We start from the raw sequence: 19,899 nt of genomic DNA, 5'->3' as shown, positions 1-19,899 counted from the left end.
CACCATGCTTAGCTAATTTTTTATTATTATTATTTTTAGTAGAGACAGGGTTTCCCCATGTTGGCCAGGCTAGTCTCAAACTCCTGACCTCACATGATCTTCCCGCCTTGACCTCCGAAAGTTTTACAGGCATGAGCCGCTGCGTCCAGCCAAACCTCATTTTCTTTATAAATGACCCAGTCTTGGGTACGTCTTTATCAGCAGTGCGAAAACAGACGAATGCAGACCCCAACCTGCCTGCAGCACTGAGAAGTCCACACGGGGCAGCGAGTACGCTCAGGGTGTGGAGCCGCGAGCCTTCTCACGCTCATCCTACCGAGCCTCTTGAGCAAGGCTTTCAGCTGAGCCTGGTCCTCAGACTTCGAACCTGCCTCTTCACCCTCTCCTACGAAGCAAGGCCCAGATGTGGGAATTCTCACCCCTGCACTCCGATGAGGAGGCTGAGGGTCGGGGAGGCCGCACGCCTTCCTCAGAGCAGAGGCTTCAAGGCGGAGGCCAGGTTCCTACCTGGGTGGTCAGACCCAGAGCCCAGGCTCAGAGCCTCCATGCCTGCAGTGAAGCTGAGGGCAGACCCTATCTTATGGACTTTGGGGTCTTAATGTGAATTCACCCTATTAGAGCAGCTGGGGTGGGGTGGGGTTGTTTTTCTCTTTCCTAAAATCTCAGCAAGCTGCTGATTGTGTGCCCGCTACTTCAGCGCCTCTTCTTTTTCCCCCGACTCCCCACACCATGCCGTTCCAGAGCTGTGCGTCCATCCATCCTTCCTCCAGGCCAGGCCTGCCCCTTGGATGCCGGGAGTGGGAGTGTGTGTGTGTGGGGGGAAAGTGGGGGGGGGTGTCAAAGCAACAGGCAGCATGTGTAGGACACACCATCTGTCCTTCAACCCACGCCATGGGCTCTGCTCTCCATGTCCCTTTGGGAGTCCCTGGTGTCCCCCTGAGTCTGGGGCAGCCTTCCTTCTCTTCATGCCCTCCCCATATCCAGCCAAGCACTGGGTTCTGCCCCAAGTCTCCCTTGAATCTGAGCCCTGACCCCTGCTTTCCTTCTCCCTGGGGAGGGCTCTAAGAAGCTCGAGGTCTCCGGGCCTCCCTCCGTCCGGCCTCTCTCAGCTCCTCTCCCTGCAGCAACCCTGGCTCCAGCCCCATCTCTGATCCCTCTCCTTGACCCCCATCCCAGCCCCCAAGTCTTCCATGGCCCGACTTGCACACTGAACCCCTCCTCCTGGGGCATCCTGCCTGGCCTGAAGCCCTGCCCTCCTCTGCCCGGCTGCTGCCTTTCTCCAGGAAGCCTCCTGGCCTCACCGTCCAGGTGTGATGTCCTTGCCTTAAACCCCATAGGAGAAGACACTTTACCTTGAGGTTGTACTTCCCTGTGTATCTGCATAGGCAACCAGGGAGGGTGTGTCCCCAGACACCTCTTCCCTAGCGCCCAAGAGATTTCCAACAGAGGGCACCTCCCAACAAGAGAAAGGTCTTTTTCTTCACAGCAGGTTCCGGGCAGATAGATGTAACAAATGGTGGTAGAGAATTGGGAATGTTGAGGAGGAAAAGGAGGAGGGAAGAAGGGTGAGGGACAAGGGCCAGCACTGGGGCAGGGTGAGGGCCAGTAGCTCTGGCAAGGGACTTCAATAAGACAGGACAGGGACTGGGTGTGGTGGCTCATGCCTGTAATCCCAGCACTTCGGGAGGCTGAGGCGGGTGGATCCTGAGGTCATGAGTTTGAGACCAGCCTGGCCAACATGGTGAAACCCCATCTCTTCTAAAAATACAAAAATTAGCTGGGCATGATGGTGCCCGCCTGTAGTCCCAGCTACTAGGGAGGCTGAGACAGGAGAATTGCTTGAAACCAGGAGGCGGAAGTTGCAGTGAGCTGAGATTGCACCATTGCACTCCAGCTTGGGCAACAGAGCGAGACTCTGTCTCAAAAAAAAAAAAAAGAGGTTTAATTGACTCTGGGGAGGCCTTAGGAAACTTACAATCATGGAGGAAGGTGAAGGGCAAGCAAAAGGCGGCAGGAGAGAGAGGAGTGTGTGAAAGAGAAACTGTCAAACATTTATACAACCCTCAGATCTTGTGAGAACTCACTATCTCAAGAATAGCATGGGGGAACCGCCCCCATGATCCAGTCACCTCTCACCAGGTCCCTCCCTCCACACATGGATATTATGGGGATTACAATTTGAGATGAGATTTGGGTGAGGACACAGGCCCAAACTGTGTCATGGACTCTCTGCAGAGCCTCTCAACAAGAATGCAGCTGGGCCGACATCCAAATTCTACCCTCAAAGAACCCTGAGTGGAGAATCCAGCCCTGCTGGGCTGCAGAACTGTGAGCCAATCAATGGACGTTGCAGGCGGCAATATTTGGGGTAACTTGTTATGCAGCAACAGAAAGTGAGTACAGGTGTCTGTGACTTGGGATCTTTCTGAAGCAACCTGAGCAGTTGCTGAAAACTGGGACATAAGCCTCGTCACTGCCAGCGCTCCTAAGCCTCATTTGCTTCACAATAAACAGCAATAGCTATTTAGGAAGCAACTTTTTGGTACCAGGTACTAGACCTACATTATGAGTAAGAGGAAAAGTTCACCTCGACACTCCAGGGGTTTAGTGTTATTTTTCTGGTTTTCCTCACCAGGAAGCTCAGAAAGTCATTATTGACTCAGATCGCCCACCAGCTAAGTGCTGGAACAAACACGGAAAGCCAGGCCTCCTGCCTCCAGGGTTTCAGCCGTTACCCCAACACCCTGTTGCCTCCAAGTTTACCTGACTGTGTTCAAAATCATTGCGGCTTTCTCGGCCAACAAGCTCATTAAAAGATACTCGCCGTTCTTAGTTGTTAGGGAAATGCAAATCAAAACCACAATGAGATGCCATCTCACACCTACTGCGCTGTCTATAATCAAAAAGTCAGACAATAGCAAGAGCTGGAGAAGATGTGGAGAAATTGGAGCCCTTGGATGCTATCCATGAAAATGTAAAATGATTGCAGTGCCTGTCTCCCAACTAAGTTAAGCATAGAATTGCCACACGACCCAGCCATTCCATTCCTGGGTTTATACCCAAGAGAAATGAAAGCATATGTCCACACAAAGACTTGCATGTGAATGTTCATAGCATTCCTATTTCTAATAGCCAAAAGGTGGAAATAACCTAAGTGTCCACAAACTGAGGGAGGGATACATAAATGTGGCCCATCCATACAGTGGAGTATTACTCAGCCAGGAACAAAGCACTGACACACACTACAATGTAGATGAACCTTGAAAACACTGTGCTCAGTGACAGAAGCCAGACACAAAGATCACCGATGATATGATTCCGTGTATAGAAAATGACCCAGATAGGCAGATCCATAGAGACTGAAAGAAGACTGATGGTTGCCAGAGGCTGGTGGGACATGGAGGAACTGTGGGGTGCTAGCTGAAGTCTATGGGCTTTCTTTTGAGGTGATAAAAATGTAGTAAAATTGACCATGTTGATAGTTGTACTACTGAATATTGTAAAAGCCATTGAATTGGACACTTTACATGATGACTATGGTGGATGAATTATATCTCAATAAAGCTGTTACCAAAAAATAAAAAAAATCATTGCTGCTGAAACGTAGCCCCCACACTGTCCTGTTCCCTGCTGTTTGGCTGTGGATGTAGCAGCTCCCTCGATAGATGACATCCGTCAAAGTAGGGAGGCTTTGAGGAGCCCCCTCACCCCCATCCTGCAGAAAGACTCCCTCCAGGATCCCCTCCGAGTGTCCCTGGGAGCCTGTGCTCCTCCTCTGCTTCCAGGTCTGCAAGTGGGCAGCCTGCAACCTCCAGGATCTGATGTTCTTGACCTTGTCCTCACAGGGAGGGTCGCCCTGAGGACTTACGGGCCTGGATGAAATGGGGTTTTTTTTGTTTGTATGTTTTGTTTGTTTTTTTGAGACAGAGTTTGGCTCTGTTGCCCAGGCTGGAGTGCAGTGGTGCGATCTCGGCTCGCTGCAACCTCTGCCTCCCAGGTTCAAGCAATTCTCTTGCCTCAGCCTCCTGAGTAGCTGGGATTACAGGCACATGCCACCGTGCCTGGCTAATTTATTTTCATTTTTATTTTTATTTTTAATAGAGATGGGGTTTCACGATGTTGGCCAGGCTGGTCTCAAACTCCTGACTTCAAATGATCCGCCCACCTCGGCCTCCCAAAATGCTGGGATTACAGGCGTGAGCCACCACACTTGCCTTCTGGATGAAATGTTAACTGCTATTTTCTGAGGGTTAATCTCATGCAGGGCAAAGGACATTATCTCTGTGAACTGTGGTTATGGCCACACACAGGAGATATTCTGTGCACATTTTGCAGGCAGAGACTTTGGAGACCCTGCGGCAAAGAGGCTGAATGACACCCAAGGGGGCAGAGCCAGGGTAGAGACCCTGGGCTCTGAGGCTGAGGTTCTTGCCGCTCTGTCCCATGGCTTCCTGATGGATTGGAAGTGATCACCAGAAGCTGCAGAGGGGCACAGAAGAGACGTGCCTTCAGAGCCTCCAGGAGGAACCCACCCTGCCTACACCTTGATTCCTGACTTGTGGGTTAGTGATAGTTTGTTACGGCATCCACAGGGCACGAATCCTTCTGCAGAGTTAAAGGAAAGATGCTCCTGCACACTGTAAATGCTGATTAAAGCTATGTTTGCTTGTAGCTCTTCTAGAGTTACAAAAGCAAAGCAAACAGCCAGCCTCAGATAGTGCTTTGGAACAGGCCAGGTGAGGGGTTCCAGCAGGTGCCTCATGGTCCAAGTTTGGGGGAGCCACTGTGGCTGAGCGCTGGCCTGCGTGTGGTGGCAGTGCCGTGAGGCTGGGGCCAGCTGGCTCCCTTCTCAGGCCTTGTTCTCTTCTGCAAAATGAGGGGTTGGTCTTGATCATAATTACTCAAATTTAGTGTAGTAGATTGAGTAGTGGTCCCTCAAAAGATGTGTCCAAGCCCTACCCTCTGGTACCTGTGAAGGTGACCTATTTGGAAATAGGGTCTTTGCAGAGATAATTAAGAATTTCAGCCAGGCGTGGTGACTCTTACCTGTAATCCTAGTGCTTTAGGAGGCTGAGGCGGGCAGATCACTTGAGGTCAGGAGTTCAAGACCAGACTGGCTAAGATGGAGAAACCTTGTCTCTACTAAAAATACAAAAATTAGCGGGATGTTGTAGTGGACACCTGTAATCCCAGCTTCTCGGGAGGCTGAGGCAGGAGAATCTCTTGAACCCGGGAGGCGGAGGTTGCAGTGAGCTGAGATGGTGTTACTATACTCCAGCCTGGGTGACAGAGCCAGACTCCTTCTCAAAAAAAAGAAAAAAAAAGAAGAAGAATCTCTAGATGAGCTCATCTTGGATTCAGAGTGAGCCCTAAACCCAATGAATGGTGTCCTCATGAGATTAGCCAGACAGAAGGCAGGAGGGACAGACACAGGGGAGGAGAGCGCTGGGAGGATGGAAGTGGAGACTACAGAGAGGCTTCCATAGTCACGGGAGGCCAAGCATTGGCACGACCGTCAGAAGCTGGAGGCGGGCACAGAACAGACGTGTCCCCAGAGCCTCCAGGAGGAACCCACCCTGCCCACACCTTCCTTCCTGACTTGTGGGTTTGTGATACTTTGTTATGGCATCCACAGGGCACAAATCCTCCTGCAGAATTAAAGGAAAGATGCTCCTGCACGCTGTAAATGCTGATTAAAGCTATGTTTGCTTATAGCTCTTACAGAGTTATGAAGGCAAAGCAAATTTGTAAAGTTACAGCTCCAACATTGTAAAACCATTCAAACTAAAAACATGCTGTATGGGGACAGGTTCCACTGGGCTGCCTTGGCACCCTGGGCTGAGGGGCCCAATGCTGGTGACTCACCTGCCCTCCCTCCCCTTTTCTCTCTGCCAAGCAGGAGCCACTTTTCTTCATGGCGGCCCTGCAGGCCCCGGCCTTGGTGTTGCGGGAAGAGCCTTTCATGAACAGGTCCATGTCGCTCTTTTCTCTCCAGCCCATGACAGAAGCGGGACACGGCCTGCACGGGTGGCACCAAGGCGGCATCATCGGGCTCTTCCCAATGTGAAGGAAACTTTGACTCCATGGTGAACCCTTTATCGGGGGCTGACTCCAGGCCCGGCTATGGTTGTATTTTACATAACTTGCTGGAGAGACCTGTCTTGCTGGGCTGATGGATTCAGAACCAATGATGGGAACGGGGTCAGGTCCTCCGTCCAGTGAGTGAGGAGGGATTCCAGATGAGCCTCTGGACCCTCTTCCTATGTGCAGGTGGCTTGTATCCTGAAGATGGAAACAGCCTGCTCTTCGCCGTCGAGACGCTGATGGAGGAAGGTGCTCCCTAGTGAGGCCGAGGGCCCCCTTTTCAGACATAGAGTGGCACCTTGTTCCTCTGGGCTGGGTCTTTGCAGTAGGCCAGTGTTGTTGTCGTGGGCACCTAAGTTGTGGGCACTGGAGGGATGGAGGCCTTTAGGCTGCACCAAGTTACCTGCCTCGGCTTCTGGTTCCTCAACTATAAAACCAGATGGTCAGAGTAGGGAGCCTCGAGGGTCCCGTCCAGGTCTACAGGTGGATAATCTGTGCGCAGAGGCCACACTGTGAGAGAAGACCTGGTGGAGGATGTTTCCCGTGTCACAGCTGCAAGTAGGAAGAGTGTGAATCCCTGTGAATCGGCAGAGAAGAGCAAGGGGAGGGTTCAGGTGTAGGTGGGGGCGGGAGGGAGGATTAGGGGGAGGTGGTGTCAGTTTCCCAAGGCTGCTGTAATGAATATCCACAGACTTGGAGGCTTAAACAACACACACCGTCTTATGGTTCTCAAAATCAGAATGCTGAAATGGGTCTTGCGGGGTGAAATCTGTGAACAGTCATTTCTTCCCTCTCCAGGCCCTGATGGGGGAAGGGGCTCCTGGGCCAGTGTCAGCAGGGCCGGGTTCTTCTGGAGGCTCAGGGGAGAAGCTGCCTTCCTGTCTTTTCAGCTTCCAGAGGCCGCCTGCACGCCTCAGGGTCCCCGCAGCAGACCACGTCACTCCAACCTTCGCTTCATCCTTGCATCTCCTCCTCCGCCTCCCTTCCTCCCTCTCATAAGGACCCTAGGATGACACTGGACCCCCCGACTGACCCAGGAGAATCTCCGCAACATGTGGGGAGGTGGAGTGATTGTGCAAAGCAGAGTGAGGTGGTGTTGCTGGAAGACTTGAATCACATCTGCAGGATCTCTGTGGAAGCTCTGGGGATAAGATTTGGCATCTTTGCAGTGGCCGTTATTCTGCCCACCGCAGGGGCCCCCATCTGATGATAGAGAAAAGGCACATAGAAGATGCTCGGAAACACGTGTTGAGTGAAAGAGTGAGTGGCTGTGTGGAGCCAAGACTAGGTTGGTCTGTGCAGGAGGTGTAACAAGAGCTGCATCTTGTATTTCTGCCTGCCTTCCTGCCTCTGCCATTGACTGGAGGTCAGCAGGTCTGACAGTTCCAGAAATAGAACTTCTGCTCTGATCTGATCCACACAAAGGTGAAGGTCAGGTGCAGGATCCTCCGCCCCCACCTTGTGAGTTCTGGGGGTGCTGAGCCAGGGCCCCACCTCTGCCCTGGGGGACACCCCCTGCCAAGTTTGCTTGGAGGCTCCTTTGAGCTCAGGCACGCCCAGGAGCCAGAAGGAGAGGACTTGTAAAGACAGGGACTGTAACCCCAGGCAGGCCTGTGTCCTGGCCCTTAGGGAAGGAATAATGAGTACACTATTGTGTAAGAAAGACGAGAATCAGGCAGATAAAGGGCCCAGTGAAGCCGCCTGCCCCACTCCCTACCCCCAGGACTGAACCTTGGACCCCACCTAACATTCCAGCTCCACTGCGGTGCCCTGGTCTCCGTGACAACCGGGAATCATTTTCCAAATAGAAGATTGTGGATCCGTGGGAATGCAGAGGTGAGGAAGTCTCAGGAGTACAGGTTTCATTTACGGCACTTTGGCGCGAAGGTGTCAGGCCAGGCCTTGGAGCCAAATTCTATGCAGAATGACCAAGTGCAGAGAGCAGAAAACACGGGCTATGTTCCTGACCCTTTGCCTGTTAGCCGTGTGGCTCTGGTTCTGGAGTGAAGGGAGCAGCAGGATGCTCTGGGCCTTAAGTGACAGAATTCCTAACTCTCTGAGGCCAGAGCAAGGCTTTGGAAAGGCTGGAGGGAAGCCATTAAGTCGGTGAGGCCTTCCTGGCTTGCCCCATGGAGGCAAGATGGCTGCAGGGACTCCAGGCATCACGTCCATTGAGGACAACATCCAATGCAGAAAGGAGGGCAGGTGGCAAAGGGCCTTCTCCTCTCGCAGCTCTTTATCACAAACTCCTGCCTCGTCCAGCATCCCTCAAAGACCGCTTTGTTTCCCATCAGCAGGAATGCGTGGCTGGAAGGAATCTCCCAGGGATTCACAGTTCACCCCTAAATCAATCCGTGGGGCCCGAGGGGCAAAGTGTCTGAGTGACCCAGCCCTCAGTCTTGTGTCCGTTCCTGAGAAGGTCAGCCTTGCCCCTCAGGAGCTGCATGTACCAAATGTGAGTGTGTGTGTGCCCGAGTGTGCCTGTTCACTTCAGTGAGTGTGTACATGTGTGAAAGTGGATGTTTGTATGTGCACAGGTGTGTGCTGTGTGCATACAAAGCGGGGGTAGGGCATGTGGGGATGTTGTACCTGAGTGAGTTAGAAAAACGCCACACTTTGAGATGAATTAGGAGTCCTTTATTAGCTGGCAACCGAGAGATGACTAATGCTCAAAATACTCTCGGCCCCGAGGAAGGGGCTTGATTAACTTTTACATCTTGGTTTAGGAAGGGGAGCGGGGGTCTAGTTAGAACAATTTTACAGAAGTTAAGTAGTCAAAAAGTTAAAAGGATAAATGGTTACAGGAAAGTAAACAGTTCCAGGTGCAGGGGCTTTAAGACTACTACAAGGTGATAGATGCGGGGTTTTGGGCGTTATCAATCAGACGAATTCCTGGGAACTGCGGATATAGCTCACCACAGTATCTTATCAGTTAGTTGCATTCTTGGATGTGCTGGGAGTCAGCTTGCATGAGTTAAGTCCTTGAGGAAGGGGCTGCCAGGGAAAGAGCCAAGATGGAGTCTGTCTGATTCTCTCAGCTAAGGGAGAGACAAGGCTAGGTGAATAAAGGAAAAACAAGGTTGGGCATTACAGGGAGGTGGAGTGATTGTGCAAAGCAGAGTGAGGTGGTGCTGCAGGAAGACATGGATGGAGGCATGACACAGACTGTCCACTGCAAAAACCATGGACGGAGGCGTCACACAGACTGTCCACTGCGAAGACCACAGATGGAGGCGTGACACAGACTGTCTGCTGCAGGGGCCATGGACGGAGGCAGCCTCTGAGCCAGCCCAGCAGCCATGGACGGAGGAGCCTTGGAGCCAGCCCAGCAGCTCTCCTGTGAGTGGGGCCGCCACTGTCCCCAGCATTTGTGCCACCGGTGCTGTAGAAGGGCGGGGAGACAGCACATGGGGACTTGCCATTCCCGTTCTGTTCCGCAGCACTGGAGGGGTGGATGGGACAGGACCGGCTGCTCATTCCACGCTGGAGGGAGGCCAGGAGTCTCAGCTGGATGCAGTCACCTGACCTGGAGAGTTCAAAGTGCCTAACACAGGTGCTCACCCCTCTTCCCCCTCACCCCTGTCTGGACCTGGGGCGTGGAGCCTTCCTCTAAGTCTGGTCTCCCCGCTCCTCCAGAAAGGTCCTGGAGGGGATGGCCTGGGATGGGCTAGGACCCGGTTCCCACCTCAGGAGGCCTCTGGCCATGGAAGTGCTAAGGTGCCTAGTATCCGTCTCTCCGTCTCTCCGGGTGACTCTGGCTTGGGGGTTGAGTGGCCTTGCCTGTGTCCAGCGACATGGGGAGGTCTGTGTGTGGAAAACCAGATGCCGCCTCGCTCACATGGCGGGGGGTGGTGGCTGGGGGTTGGAGGTGATGGCTACTGGTTCCTCCCCCATTGGGGACCATTTCCGGGGACGCTGGTACCCACAAGCCTGGATCCTGGCGTGCTCTGCTGCTTTCCTTCAAGCCCTGGCCTCATCAGACCTCCAAGGCTCCCTAGACAGGGTTAATTATTCACGTGGCCCGGGACCCAGGTACAAAGTCTTCTCCTTCCCACATCTGCAGAAGCTGCTCTTGTGGATGGGGCTCCAAGGAGGAGAGGGCAATTGTTTTATTTTAATCATTAAAACATTTTCTGGGATATACGTGTTGGTTGAAAACAATTAGAAGGTATAGAAAAGTATAAACAAAAAATTAAAGACAAGCCAGGTGCTGTGGCTCACGCCTATAATCCTAGCACTTTGGGTGCCCAAAGCAGGCAGATCTCCTGAGGTCAGGAGTTCAAGACCAGCCTGGCCAACATGGCAAAACACCATCTCTACCAAAAACACAAAAATTAGCTGGGCATGATGGTGCACGTCTGTAATCCCAGTTGCTTGGGAGGCTGAGGCAGGGGAATCGCTTGAACCTGGGAGGCAGAGGTTGCAGTGAGCTAAGATCATGCCACTGCATTCCAGCCTGGGCAACAGAGTGAGACTCAGTCTAAAAAAAAAAAAAATTAAAGACAAAAAATTGAAAACCACCCATAAGCCCATCATTCAGAGACAGGCACTACTAACAACTCATGGTGTTTCCTTCCAGGGTTCGTTTGTTTGTTTTTCCCGACACAGTAGGGTCCACGAGGAAGTCAGGATCCACCGGCAATATTTGCAGTGTTATGTTGAATGTGGCAACTGGCTGCGTGACGATAGAGAAGTAAACAGCATGTCCGGTGGCAGTCGGTTACCACACAGAATTTAGGAGGCCCAGTGAAATGCGAATGCTAGGTAAGTGACACATAAGTTTTTGATATAAGTATATCCCAGGCAACATTTATTTATTGGAAATTGAAACATTTAACTGGCCATATTATTTTTTTTAAATTTTTTTGTTTTCTAAATCTATCTTTTGTTTGCTGAATTTCTAGCAACCTTAGATGGAGAGGTGGCTCTGAGACTAGCATCCCCACAGGCCCACCTCTGGCTGGAGAGACAAAGGGAGGTGGGGTGCTGCCAGGGAGGGAGAGCCAAGGTCTACTTCCACGCCGCTCCCAGACCTGGGGCCAGAGGCCCGCTTGCTGGGGTTGGGGCTCAGAGGGGAGCGAGCGGCTGCTGTCATGCTGTCTGAAAATGCTGTGCGGATTCCCCGATTTTCTCTCGCCTGGCAGGTCACCTGGCCCACAGTCTCCTCCCCTGATCCCCTGAGTGCTCCCCTCCCCCTGCAGGTCCCCCTCCCCTCTGGGTGCCTGGATGCCAGCACCCTGTTCCGCCCGCCCAGCATGCAGACCAAAAGCACAACGCACAGAAACACAGCCGGTGCGCGCAGGGCGGCAGGCTGGCTTCTCCCTCCCTCCTGCCGAGGTCTCCGCCCCCTTCCCCCTTCCCTCCTTCCCTCCCCTCTCCTCTTCTATTAGAAAATGGGAGTGTTAGGGTTGAATTGTGTCCCCCCAAAACAGGTATGTTGGGGTCCTGATTCCCAGTCCCCTAGAATGTGACCGTGCTTGGAGATAAGACCTTTACAGAGTAACTGATTAAAATGAGGTCATTAGCAGGGACCCTAGTGCAGTATGACTGGTGTCCTTTCAAAAAGGAGAAATTTGGATACAGACATAGACACACACTGAGGGAAGGTGAAGTAAAGGGGCAGGGAGAAGACGGCCTGCGACGGGAGTGACGCCCTTACAAGCCGAGGGACGCCTGGCAGTGCCAGCTGACACCAGGAGCAGGGAGAGGCCTGGAACAGTTCTCCCTGGAGACATCCGGGACACACCTTGATTTCAGGATTCCATGATAGCTTCCAGAACTGCCAAAGAACGCATTTCTGTGTTTTCAGCCACCCAGTCTGTGGTATCTTGTGATACCTGCCGCCCTAGGAAAGTAAAACAAGGAGTTAATTCATGAAGGGTGGGGGAAATACGTACCCTTTGAAATACCACCTAGAGGAAGGGGTAATAGTACACCCGATCATGTGCTCCAGTTTATGAAATAGTTGCACGTCACTCAGAATTTTGAAAAACAATATATTTTCAGGACTCAAAAGATTTGCTTGCTACGGACTTGTCTTGCAAAATAAAGAATCTCTTTGTAGACCACATTCATAGATGTATTTCATGTATGTTGACATTGATTTGGCTTGCTCAGAAATAGGAAACGTGAGAACTTGAATATCATGGCGTTTACAAAGCCAGTGAGGTCAGTTCCTCTCCTGGGCCTCAGATGCAACCACTGGCCGCCTGGCCTACCTCTGGAAAGCGTTTGGAGAGGGCGTGAGTTCTTGCACCCACCCTCTGGTTTTGCAAGCTCCCTCTGCCATGGCTGGTGGAAGGCTGTGTTGGGGAGGTGGTGGAGTCACAGTGGCCTCCACTGTCAACGGTGCAGATGCCTCGTGTGGAAGGTATGATGTGCTGGATTCTGAATGCAGGTTGGGGCTATTTTTAGCATCTGGGCTGGGCAGCAGGAGGCTGGGGGTGAGGCAGAGGGAGGGACAAGGCCAACACGATTTGCTGCTAGTGGAGCTGGAGGAGAAGGCACCCACATGCTGGCTGGCCGCCCTCCTTTCCTGCTGGAGTTCCTGGTGAGTGCTTCCCCGGGGGCTGAGTTGTAGCTGTCTCCCTAAACACCTGGAAGGGTGTGGAAATGGGAAGTGACTCGAGGGTTTGGGCCCTGCGCTGCTCGGACTCGAAGGACAGATGGCCCAGACCTTGGGAAGGATGGTTCTGCCCCATCTGGTACTGGACTCCTGACCCCTGGGAGGCCTGTTGGTCGGTGGTGAGCGGCTTTGCCACATGTCATGACACATGGACATGACGCCACACTGCCTCAAGGGACTCTTGTGAAGGCCAAACTAGAAATGGATGAGCAGTGCTTAGCCCATGAGGAAGTGACACACCAGTGACAGCCTTGATGGTGGGGCCACGGGCTGAGAGGGTCTGGTCCCTTGGCTGCCACCAGCCTCCCAGAGCGTGTCTGCCACCAGCCTCCCAGGGCTGGGCAGCAACCATCCACAGGGCTGGGGCTCAGCCTCTCTCCCTTTGTGGGAGCCACTGTTTTCTAAGGGTGTGGACATACATGCGGTCTGCTCCCTCCCTCCATGTTTCCTGGGCTGGAGAAGACCTGAGTCAGCATGTGAATGAGGAGAGAAGGCGGCTCTCTGCAAAGAAACCTAAACACAAGGTCTGATTCCCACTTCCCAGAGCCTCCTTCAGGGAGGCCATTGGCCCAAACCACTTTACAGTCACAGACTATTTGTGCGGAGGGAGACATTCCAGATCATCTTGCTTGATGCTTGCCAGCACATCAAGATGGTTCCTTTTTGTTGTCACTCGGAAAAAGGCTTGAAGGATAATACTCTTGGTTAAGTGAACTGCAGGACTTTTCAGGGCCTTGACTAAGCTCCATGATCAGGGTGTCAATAAATAGGGGTGTGGTATTCAGCATTCTACAAGTTTGTTGATTGAAACCTTTTACAATTTTATTTTCCCTTTATTTTTTAGAGACGGGGTCTTGCTCTGTCATCCAGGCTGGAGTGTAGTTGCATGATCATGGCTCACTGTGGCCTGAAAACCCTGGGCTCAAGTGATCCTCTTGCCTTAGCCTTTCCAGTAGCTGGGTCTACAGGTGCATACCACCACGCCCGGCTAATAGTTTAAAAACATTTTGTGGATATGGGGTCTCCCCATGTTGCCCAGGCTGGTCTTGTGAGCCACCGCATCCAGCCTGAAACCTTTTAAAAGTCAGGCTTATTGAGACATAGGCTGGCGAGGTGGCTCATGCCTGTAATTCCAGCAATTTAGGAGGCTGAGGTGAGAGGATCATTTGAGGCCAGGAGTTTGAGACCAGTCTGGACAACATAGCAAGACCTCATCTCTACAAAAAAATTAAAACTAGCTGGGCATAGTGGCACATGCCTGTAGGTCTAGCTACCAGGAAGTCTGGGGTGGGAGGATTGCTTGAGCTGGGTGACAAGCAATAGAATGAGACCCTATTAAAAAAAAAAGAGAGAGTTATATAATCAACATACAGTAAAACTCCTTGTTTTAGTGTACAGTTCTACGAGTTTTGACAAAGTTCTATGAGTTTGACAAAGTGGTCACAGTTGTGTAACCACCACCATGGCCAAACATAGACCACATCTATATCACCCCCAAACCACCCCCACACTCCTTGGCCTCTCCATGGGATCTCAGCATGTGGCTTTTGGTGTCTGGCATCTTTCACTCAGCGTAACACGTCTGAGATTCATCCATATCGCTGTAAGTGTCAGTAGGTGGTTCCTTTTTGTTGCTGAACAATAATATCTGCTGTTAGGGTTCCCCACAGTTTGCTTATCCACGTCCCAGCTGATGGATATTTGGGTTGTCTCCAGTTTGAAACAATTATGAATAAGCTGCCAGAAACATTTGTCTCCAAGTTTTTCTGTGATCTCTAGGCTTTGTTTGTTTGTGTTTGTTTTTGTTTTGTTTATGTTTTTGAGACAGAGTCTTGCTCTGTTGCCCAGGCTGGAGTGCTATGGCATGATCTTGGCTCACTGCAACCTCCACCTTCTAGGTTCAAGCAAATTTCCTCTCTCAGCCTCCCGAGTAGCTGTGACTACAGGTGTACACCACCACACCCGGCTAATTTTTGTATTTTTAGAAGAGATGGGGTTTTGCCACGTTGGCCAGGCTGGTCTCGAACTCCTGACCTCAAGAGATCCACCCACCTCAGCTTCCCAAAGTGCTGGGATTACAGGCGTGAGCCACTGTGCCTGCCCTGATCACTAGTTTTTACTTTTTGGGTAAATATCCAGGATTAGGATTGCTGGGTCATTCATTAAGTATCTGTTTAACTTTATAAGAAACTGCCCACCTATTTTCCAAAATGGCTATTGCATCTTGCATTCTCGTTGGTGACTTGTGTGAGCTTCACTGGCTCCACGTTCTCACCAGCTTGGATTGCTTGAGCCAAGGAGTTCAAGACCAGCCTGGGCAACATAGTGAAACCTGTCTCTATAAAAAAATAAACAAATTTAGCCAGGTATGGTGGTGCGTGTCTACAGTCCCAGCTACTCAGGAAGCTGAGATGGGAGGATTGCTTGAGCAAGGGGAAGGACAAACAACAACAAAGCAACAACAAAAGAATGATTACTTAGTATGTTTGACTTTGTTGAGAGGACTTTTATAGGTCTATCAGAAATTTGGGAGGGATAATTGGTAAGTAGTAGACAAAAAAATTAAGTTTATGAAAAAATGAGGCAATTGGTAACCCCAGGAAAATCAAAAAGTTGTACTAAAAAGAAAAGACCATCCTAGTTCCCTAAGTGGTTTAGTTGGGACAACATTTATAGTGGTCATAGTAATATCAGAACTAAATATTGACTTGGCCAAAGGTTGCGAATTGTGTAATTGTGTAAGTTGTGAAGCTGCTGGGTAGGTGGAATAGGTGGGAGTGTGTGGGAGGTGGTGGTGTAAGTGAGATAAAACCGAAAGGAATAGTACTGCAATCATGTTGGAAGTGTGAAGGTCAAGGTCAAGAGAAACAGCTGAGAGACTTGAAGGCAGATGACTCACAGGGGAGGGAGCTGGAGGTGGGAAGAGGTGCAGTGATAACAGCTGTTTATTATCACAAGCCTTGCAGCACTACTTGACTTTTAAAACAATGTTATAACAATCAAATTTTAAAAGGAAGAAATAATAACTTGGTGAAAGGGACCAAGGGTTCTCTCTTCTCCAGAGAAAAGCAGCACAGCGTACCTGGGCATTTCTGTGTTGGTCTTAGAAACCCAAGCCCATTCGCCTGCCTGGGAGCCTCCAGCTGGCTGGAGTCTGAGCACTGGCCTCCGTGGCTGAAGCAGGGTCATCTCTCGCCCTTTGTCCATTCATGGACTGGCACAGGTGGATTTATGGCTATGTTGCCAGCCACCTATGAACAAGCGAGGGGTGCCAACAGGCCATGCTCTGGCAAACAGCCAATGTGGAAGACAGAGACTGTCCCTTGCACACTCTCCCACTCCTCTCTGTCTTTTTCAGTCTTCTTGTTTTCCTTCCCAGTGGAATCCAAATGCTGGTGTTGAGACGGTAGGCAGGCCTGGGGGCTCCCCCATACTATGCAGGTTCCTGCTCGGCGTTTCCTGTCCTGTTCACATACTCCCACCTGCCTCCTTTGGGCTTTGGAGCGGGGACCTCCTGCAGCCAGGCCCCTAGAGGAATTCCTCGGATCCCTGCTGTCCCAGGGAAGAGTGCGGAAAGGAAGGGGTGGGCTGCATCCCTGTGCTCAGAACAGACACAACCACAGGATTGTGGCTGATTTTGTGCCCAACTCTGAGAAATTGGAGCCAAGCAGGTCACCCTGTGCATGAGTGTCCCATGGCTGGTGCCACAAATTTTACAAACTGGGTGAATTCAAAAACAGATATTTTTTTTCTCATGGTTCTGGAGACCAGACGTCTGAAATCAAGGTGTGTGTGGGGCTGTGTTGCGTCTGAAGGCTCTGGGGAAGGACAGTTCCTTGCGTCTCTCCCACGTCTGTCGGTGGCCCGTGGTCCTGGGCTTCCGTGGCTGGTGGCTGCATCACTACATCCCCACGTTGGCCTTGGCCCTCCCGCTCCTGTGTGCTCCTCACTTCATCCTCCCTCTACTCAGGTCTGTCCAAACTTCCCTCCTACAGGGACCCCAGTGTTATGGGACTTAGGGCCCACCCTAACCCATCATGACCGCATCTTAACTTGATTCGTTTCTAAGACCCTCTTTCCAAATAAGGTCCCATTCACAGGCACCGGGGTTAGGACTGGGACATATCATTTGTGGATACAATTCACATACAGCATGTTCGTCACTGACCTCCTCCTCCACCCTCATGGCCGCTCAGAACTTTCCACCCTTAAAAACTCCTCTCATCAACATGCTGCGCTAGCACAGTCCCACTTTGTCCTCTTCCCTTGTCACCAAACTTGTTGAAGGTCCTTTATACCTCAGCTTCCCCTGATATATTCCTCTGCCATCACCATCTGCCTGACCTGTGCCTTCTGGAAGGTGCCTGGGGGGAGGGGGTTTTCCTTGTGTCTGGTCCTTTGCATGCTCTGTGGCTTTTGAGGTGGGTGTTAAGGCTACAGAAGCCCACCCTCCCCCCACCACCCTTGGCTTGGCTTTGACCTAGCACCCTGTGTGTACCCGGCATGCTGCACATGCTGTGTGTGTGTGTTTGTGTTGTTTGTGTTTGTGTGTGTGTGAGGGGGACAGCCTTCTTGGGATTGCATTGTCCTGAGGGCACCCCTGAGTCCTCTGCACCGCTCAGCCCAACAGCAGAGAGGGACAAACCCCAGAGAACCCAACTGGAATGGCTGGAGACTCTCGATTGGATTTTTGCCTCCAGGGTGAGCTTAGGACCCGCTTGGCCAGGCTTTGGGCTCATTGCTGGAGAGCTGCACCTGCTGCGGAACTCAGAGTGTAGCCTCTGGCTGGATCACTTCATTCCCTTGGCTCTGCCAGCACTTGTCAATCTCCAAAATCCAATCCACCCTTGAAAAGCAGAGGTTAATCAATGTGCTAGGGACAGAGAGGGGGCCACAGAATGGACATCTCAATTTACTGAGTGACACCAGGCCAGTGACTTGACCTTTCAGAACAGCTTCCTGACCTGGAAGGTGGGGGTGAAAGTGCTTTCTTCATGGGTGGCTGTGAGAATTAATGAATTATTACAAGCAAAATACTTAGGCACAGTGGATGGCACATAATAAGAGCTCAATAAATAGTAGTGATCACTATGAATATAATGTAGTTTTCCAATAAGTGGGTGGCCCCCTGAACTCTGTGGTGTCTGTTTGAGGTCAGGTGTGTGAGTCGCCTGGCACACCTGCACTCTCTTTGTTTGCCCAGGTAATTGCTCACCTCCTGCAGGGGCTATTCTGGGGCCAAGCGACTCCTCCCTGGGCCTGGACAGGCAGTCCTGGGCCTGTGACAACATTGGGATCATAAAGACAAACAGGTTGGCCCCGTCAGCTGAATTCACCTGGGTCTTTGGGAAAGTCCCCACCGCAGCCATGTCCTGCGAGAAGCTGGGAGGTTTGCAGGTTGCAGGCCCTGCCTGCCACAACTTCCCAGCATATGGGGCTTCCTCGAGGCCAAGGCACTGAAGGGGCCACGGGCAGAGTGGCCCGGCTTAGGACTACAGCTGCAGAGCCAGGCTGGGCGGGGGCGCGGTGGGGTGGGGGGAGTTGGGCAGGCGGGTCTCTCGCTGGCAGGGTGTTTCCCCTCCCCACCTCTCACGCCTGGGTGTGGAGGAGTCAGCGTGGTGTGTGATGCGAGGGGTCTGTCATCTGGGGCGGGAGTGAGCCTCCGTCTCCCGGACCTTGGCTTCCCCCACTCCCTCCCTCGTAGGCCTGGCTGCTGCCTGGCCCTTGTCACCCTGGACAAGTTGATGACACACGGATGGACATTCGCTCAGGTGTTCAGGGGTTGGAGAATTATTCCTCCCATAAATGTTGCTTTTAAAAAACTATTGTGATAAAATATCTAACATGAGATTTACCATCTTAACCATTATTAAGTGTACAGTTCATCGGTATTAAGGACATTTGCATTGTTTTGCAACCATCACCATCATCCACCTCCAGAACCTTTTCATTTTCCTAAACTGAAACTGTCACTCCACGAAGCACTCACTCCCCATTCCCCCTCCCCAAGCCCTGGCATCCACCCTTCTACTTCCTGTCTCTATGGATTTGACTACTCCGGGGACTTTATATAACTGGAATCAGACATTATTGTTCTTTTCTGTCTGGCTTTTTCACTCAGCATAATGTCCTCAGGGTTCATCCATGTCGGAGCATGGGTCAAGATTTTCTTCCTCAAGGCTGACGAATATTCTGTTGTATGGACAGACCATATTTTGTGTATCTGCTTATTTGTCAATGGACACCTGGCTGCTTCCACCTTTGGACTGCTGTGAATAGCGCTGCTATGAAATGGATGTGTGATTGTCTCTTTGAGTCTCCGCTTTCAATTCTTTTGAGTATAAACCCAGAAGTGGAATTGCTACATCATACAGTAATTCTGTGTTTAATTCTTTGAGGAATTATGGATGCTGCATTTTTCTTTTTTGAGACAGCATCTCACTCTGTTGCCCAGTCTGGAGTGCCATGGCACAATCAATCTTGGCTCACTGCAGCCTCAACCTCCTGGGCTCAAGTAATCCTTGCACCTCAGCCTCCTGAGTAGCTGAGACTACAGACAAGCCACCATGCCCAGCTAATTGTTTAATTTTTTGTAGAGATTTGTTGAGGTCTCGCTGTGTTGTGTGGGCTGGTCGCAAACTCCTGGGCTCAAGCCATCCTCCTGCCTTGGCCTCCTAAAGTGTTGGGATTACAGGCATGAACCACTGTGCCTGGCCATGAATGCTGCATTTAAAGCAGGGATTTAAGAATGTGTCAAAAGTGGGATGAAGACATGTTGCACAGAATGAAAAGGGTGCCCGGATCATGTCTGTCTGGCTCTCCATGACCACAGACAAGTGATTTCACCTTTCTGAGCTTCTGTTTCCTCATCTGTAAAATAGAAGTGCCTTCTTCCTTGTGCTGTGCGGGGTTTTGAGAAGAGATAACTTAGTTTGGAAAGTGCTGAGCCTGGTGGTTCAGAGCTGGGGTTGGAAACCATGCCACCGCTCTTGTTTTTGCACTGCTGGAGAGCCAGGAATGGTTTTCTCACATTTTAAGTGTTGTAAAAAATGAAAGAATAGGTGACAGAGACCACATGTGACCTGCAAAGCCACTTTTTCCTCCCTGGCCCTTTGTAGGGAAAAGTTTGTGTTTTAGTTTAGAGATGGGCTTTGAAATCAGACGCTTGTGTTCCTGGGTGCCCTCTGCCT

At 51.3% G+C, this 19,899-nt stretch overlaps 1 protein-coding gene across 1 annotated transcript; it reads left to right on the top strand.

Annotated features, from left to right (window-relative positions):
• Positions 1-9,347: 9,347 nt before the first annotated feature.
• On the top strand, positions 9,348-11,388 carry LOC100987714 (putative uncharacterized protein encoded by LINC00479). Its single transcript, XM_003823900.5, is given in 4 exon segments — positions 9,348-9,423; positions 9,525-9,636; positions 9,994-10,116; positions 10,664-11,388. Coding segments are annotated over 4 exon segments (429 nt in total). The 3' UTR covers positions 10,782-11,388.
• Positions 11,389-19,899: the final 8,511 nt, after the last annotated feature.

The sequence above is a fragment of the Pan paniscus genome, chromosome 22 (assembly GCF_029289425.2).
Source record: "Pan paniscus chromosome 22, NHGRI_mPanPan1-v2.0_pri, whole genome shotgun sequence".
NCBI lineage: Eukaryota > Metazoa > Chordata > Mammalia > Primates > Hominidae > Pan > Pan paniscus.
Note: the sequence above shows the minus strand (reverse complement) of the source record. Positions and strands in the feature narration are given on the sequence as shown.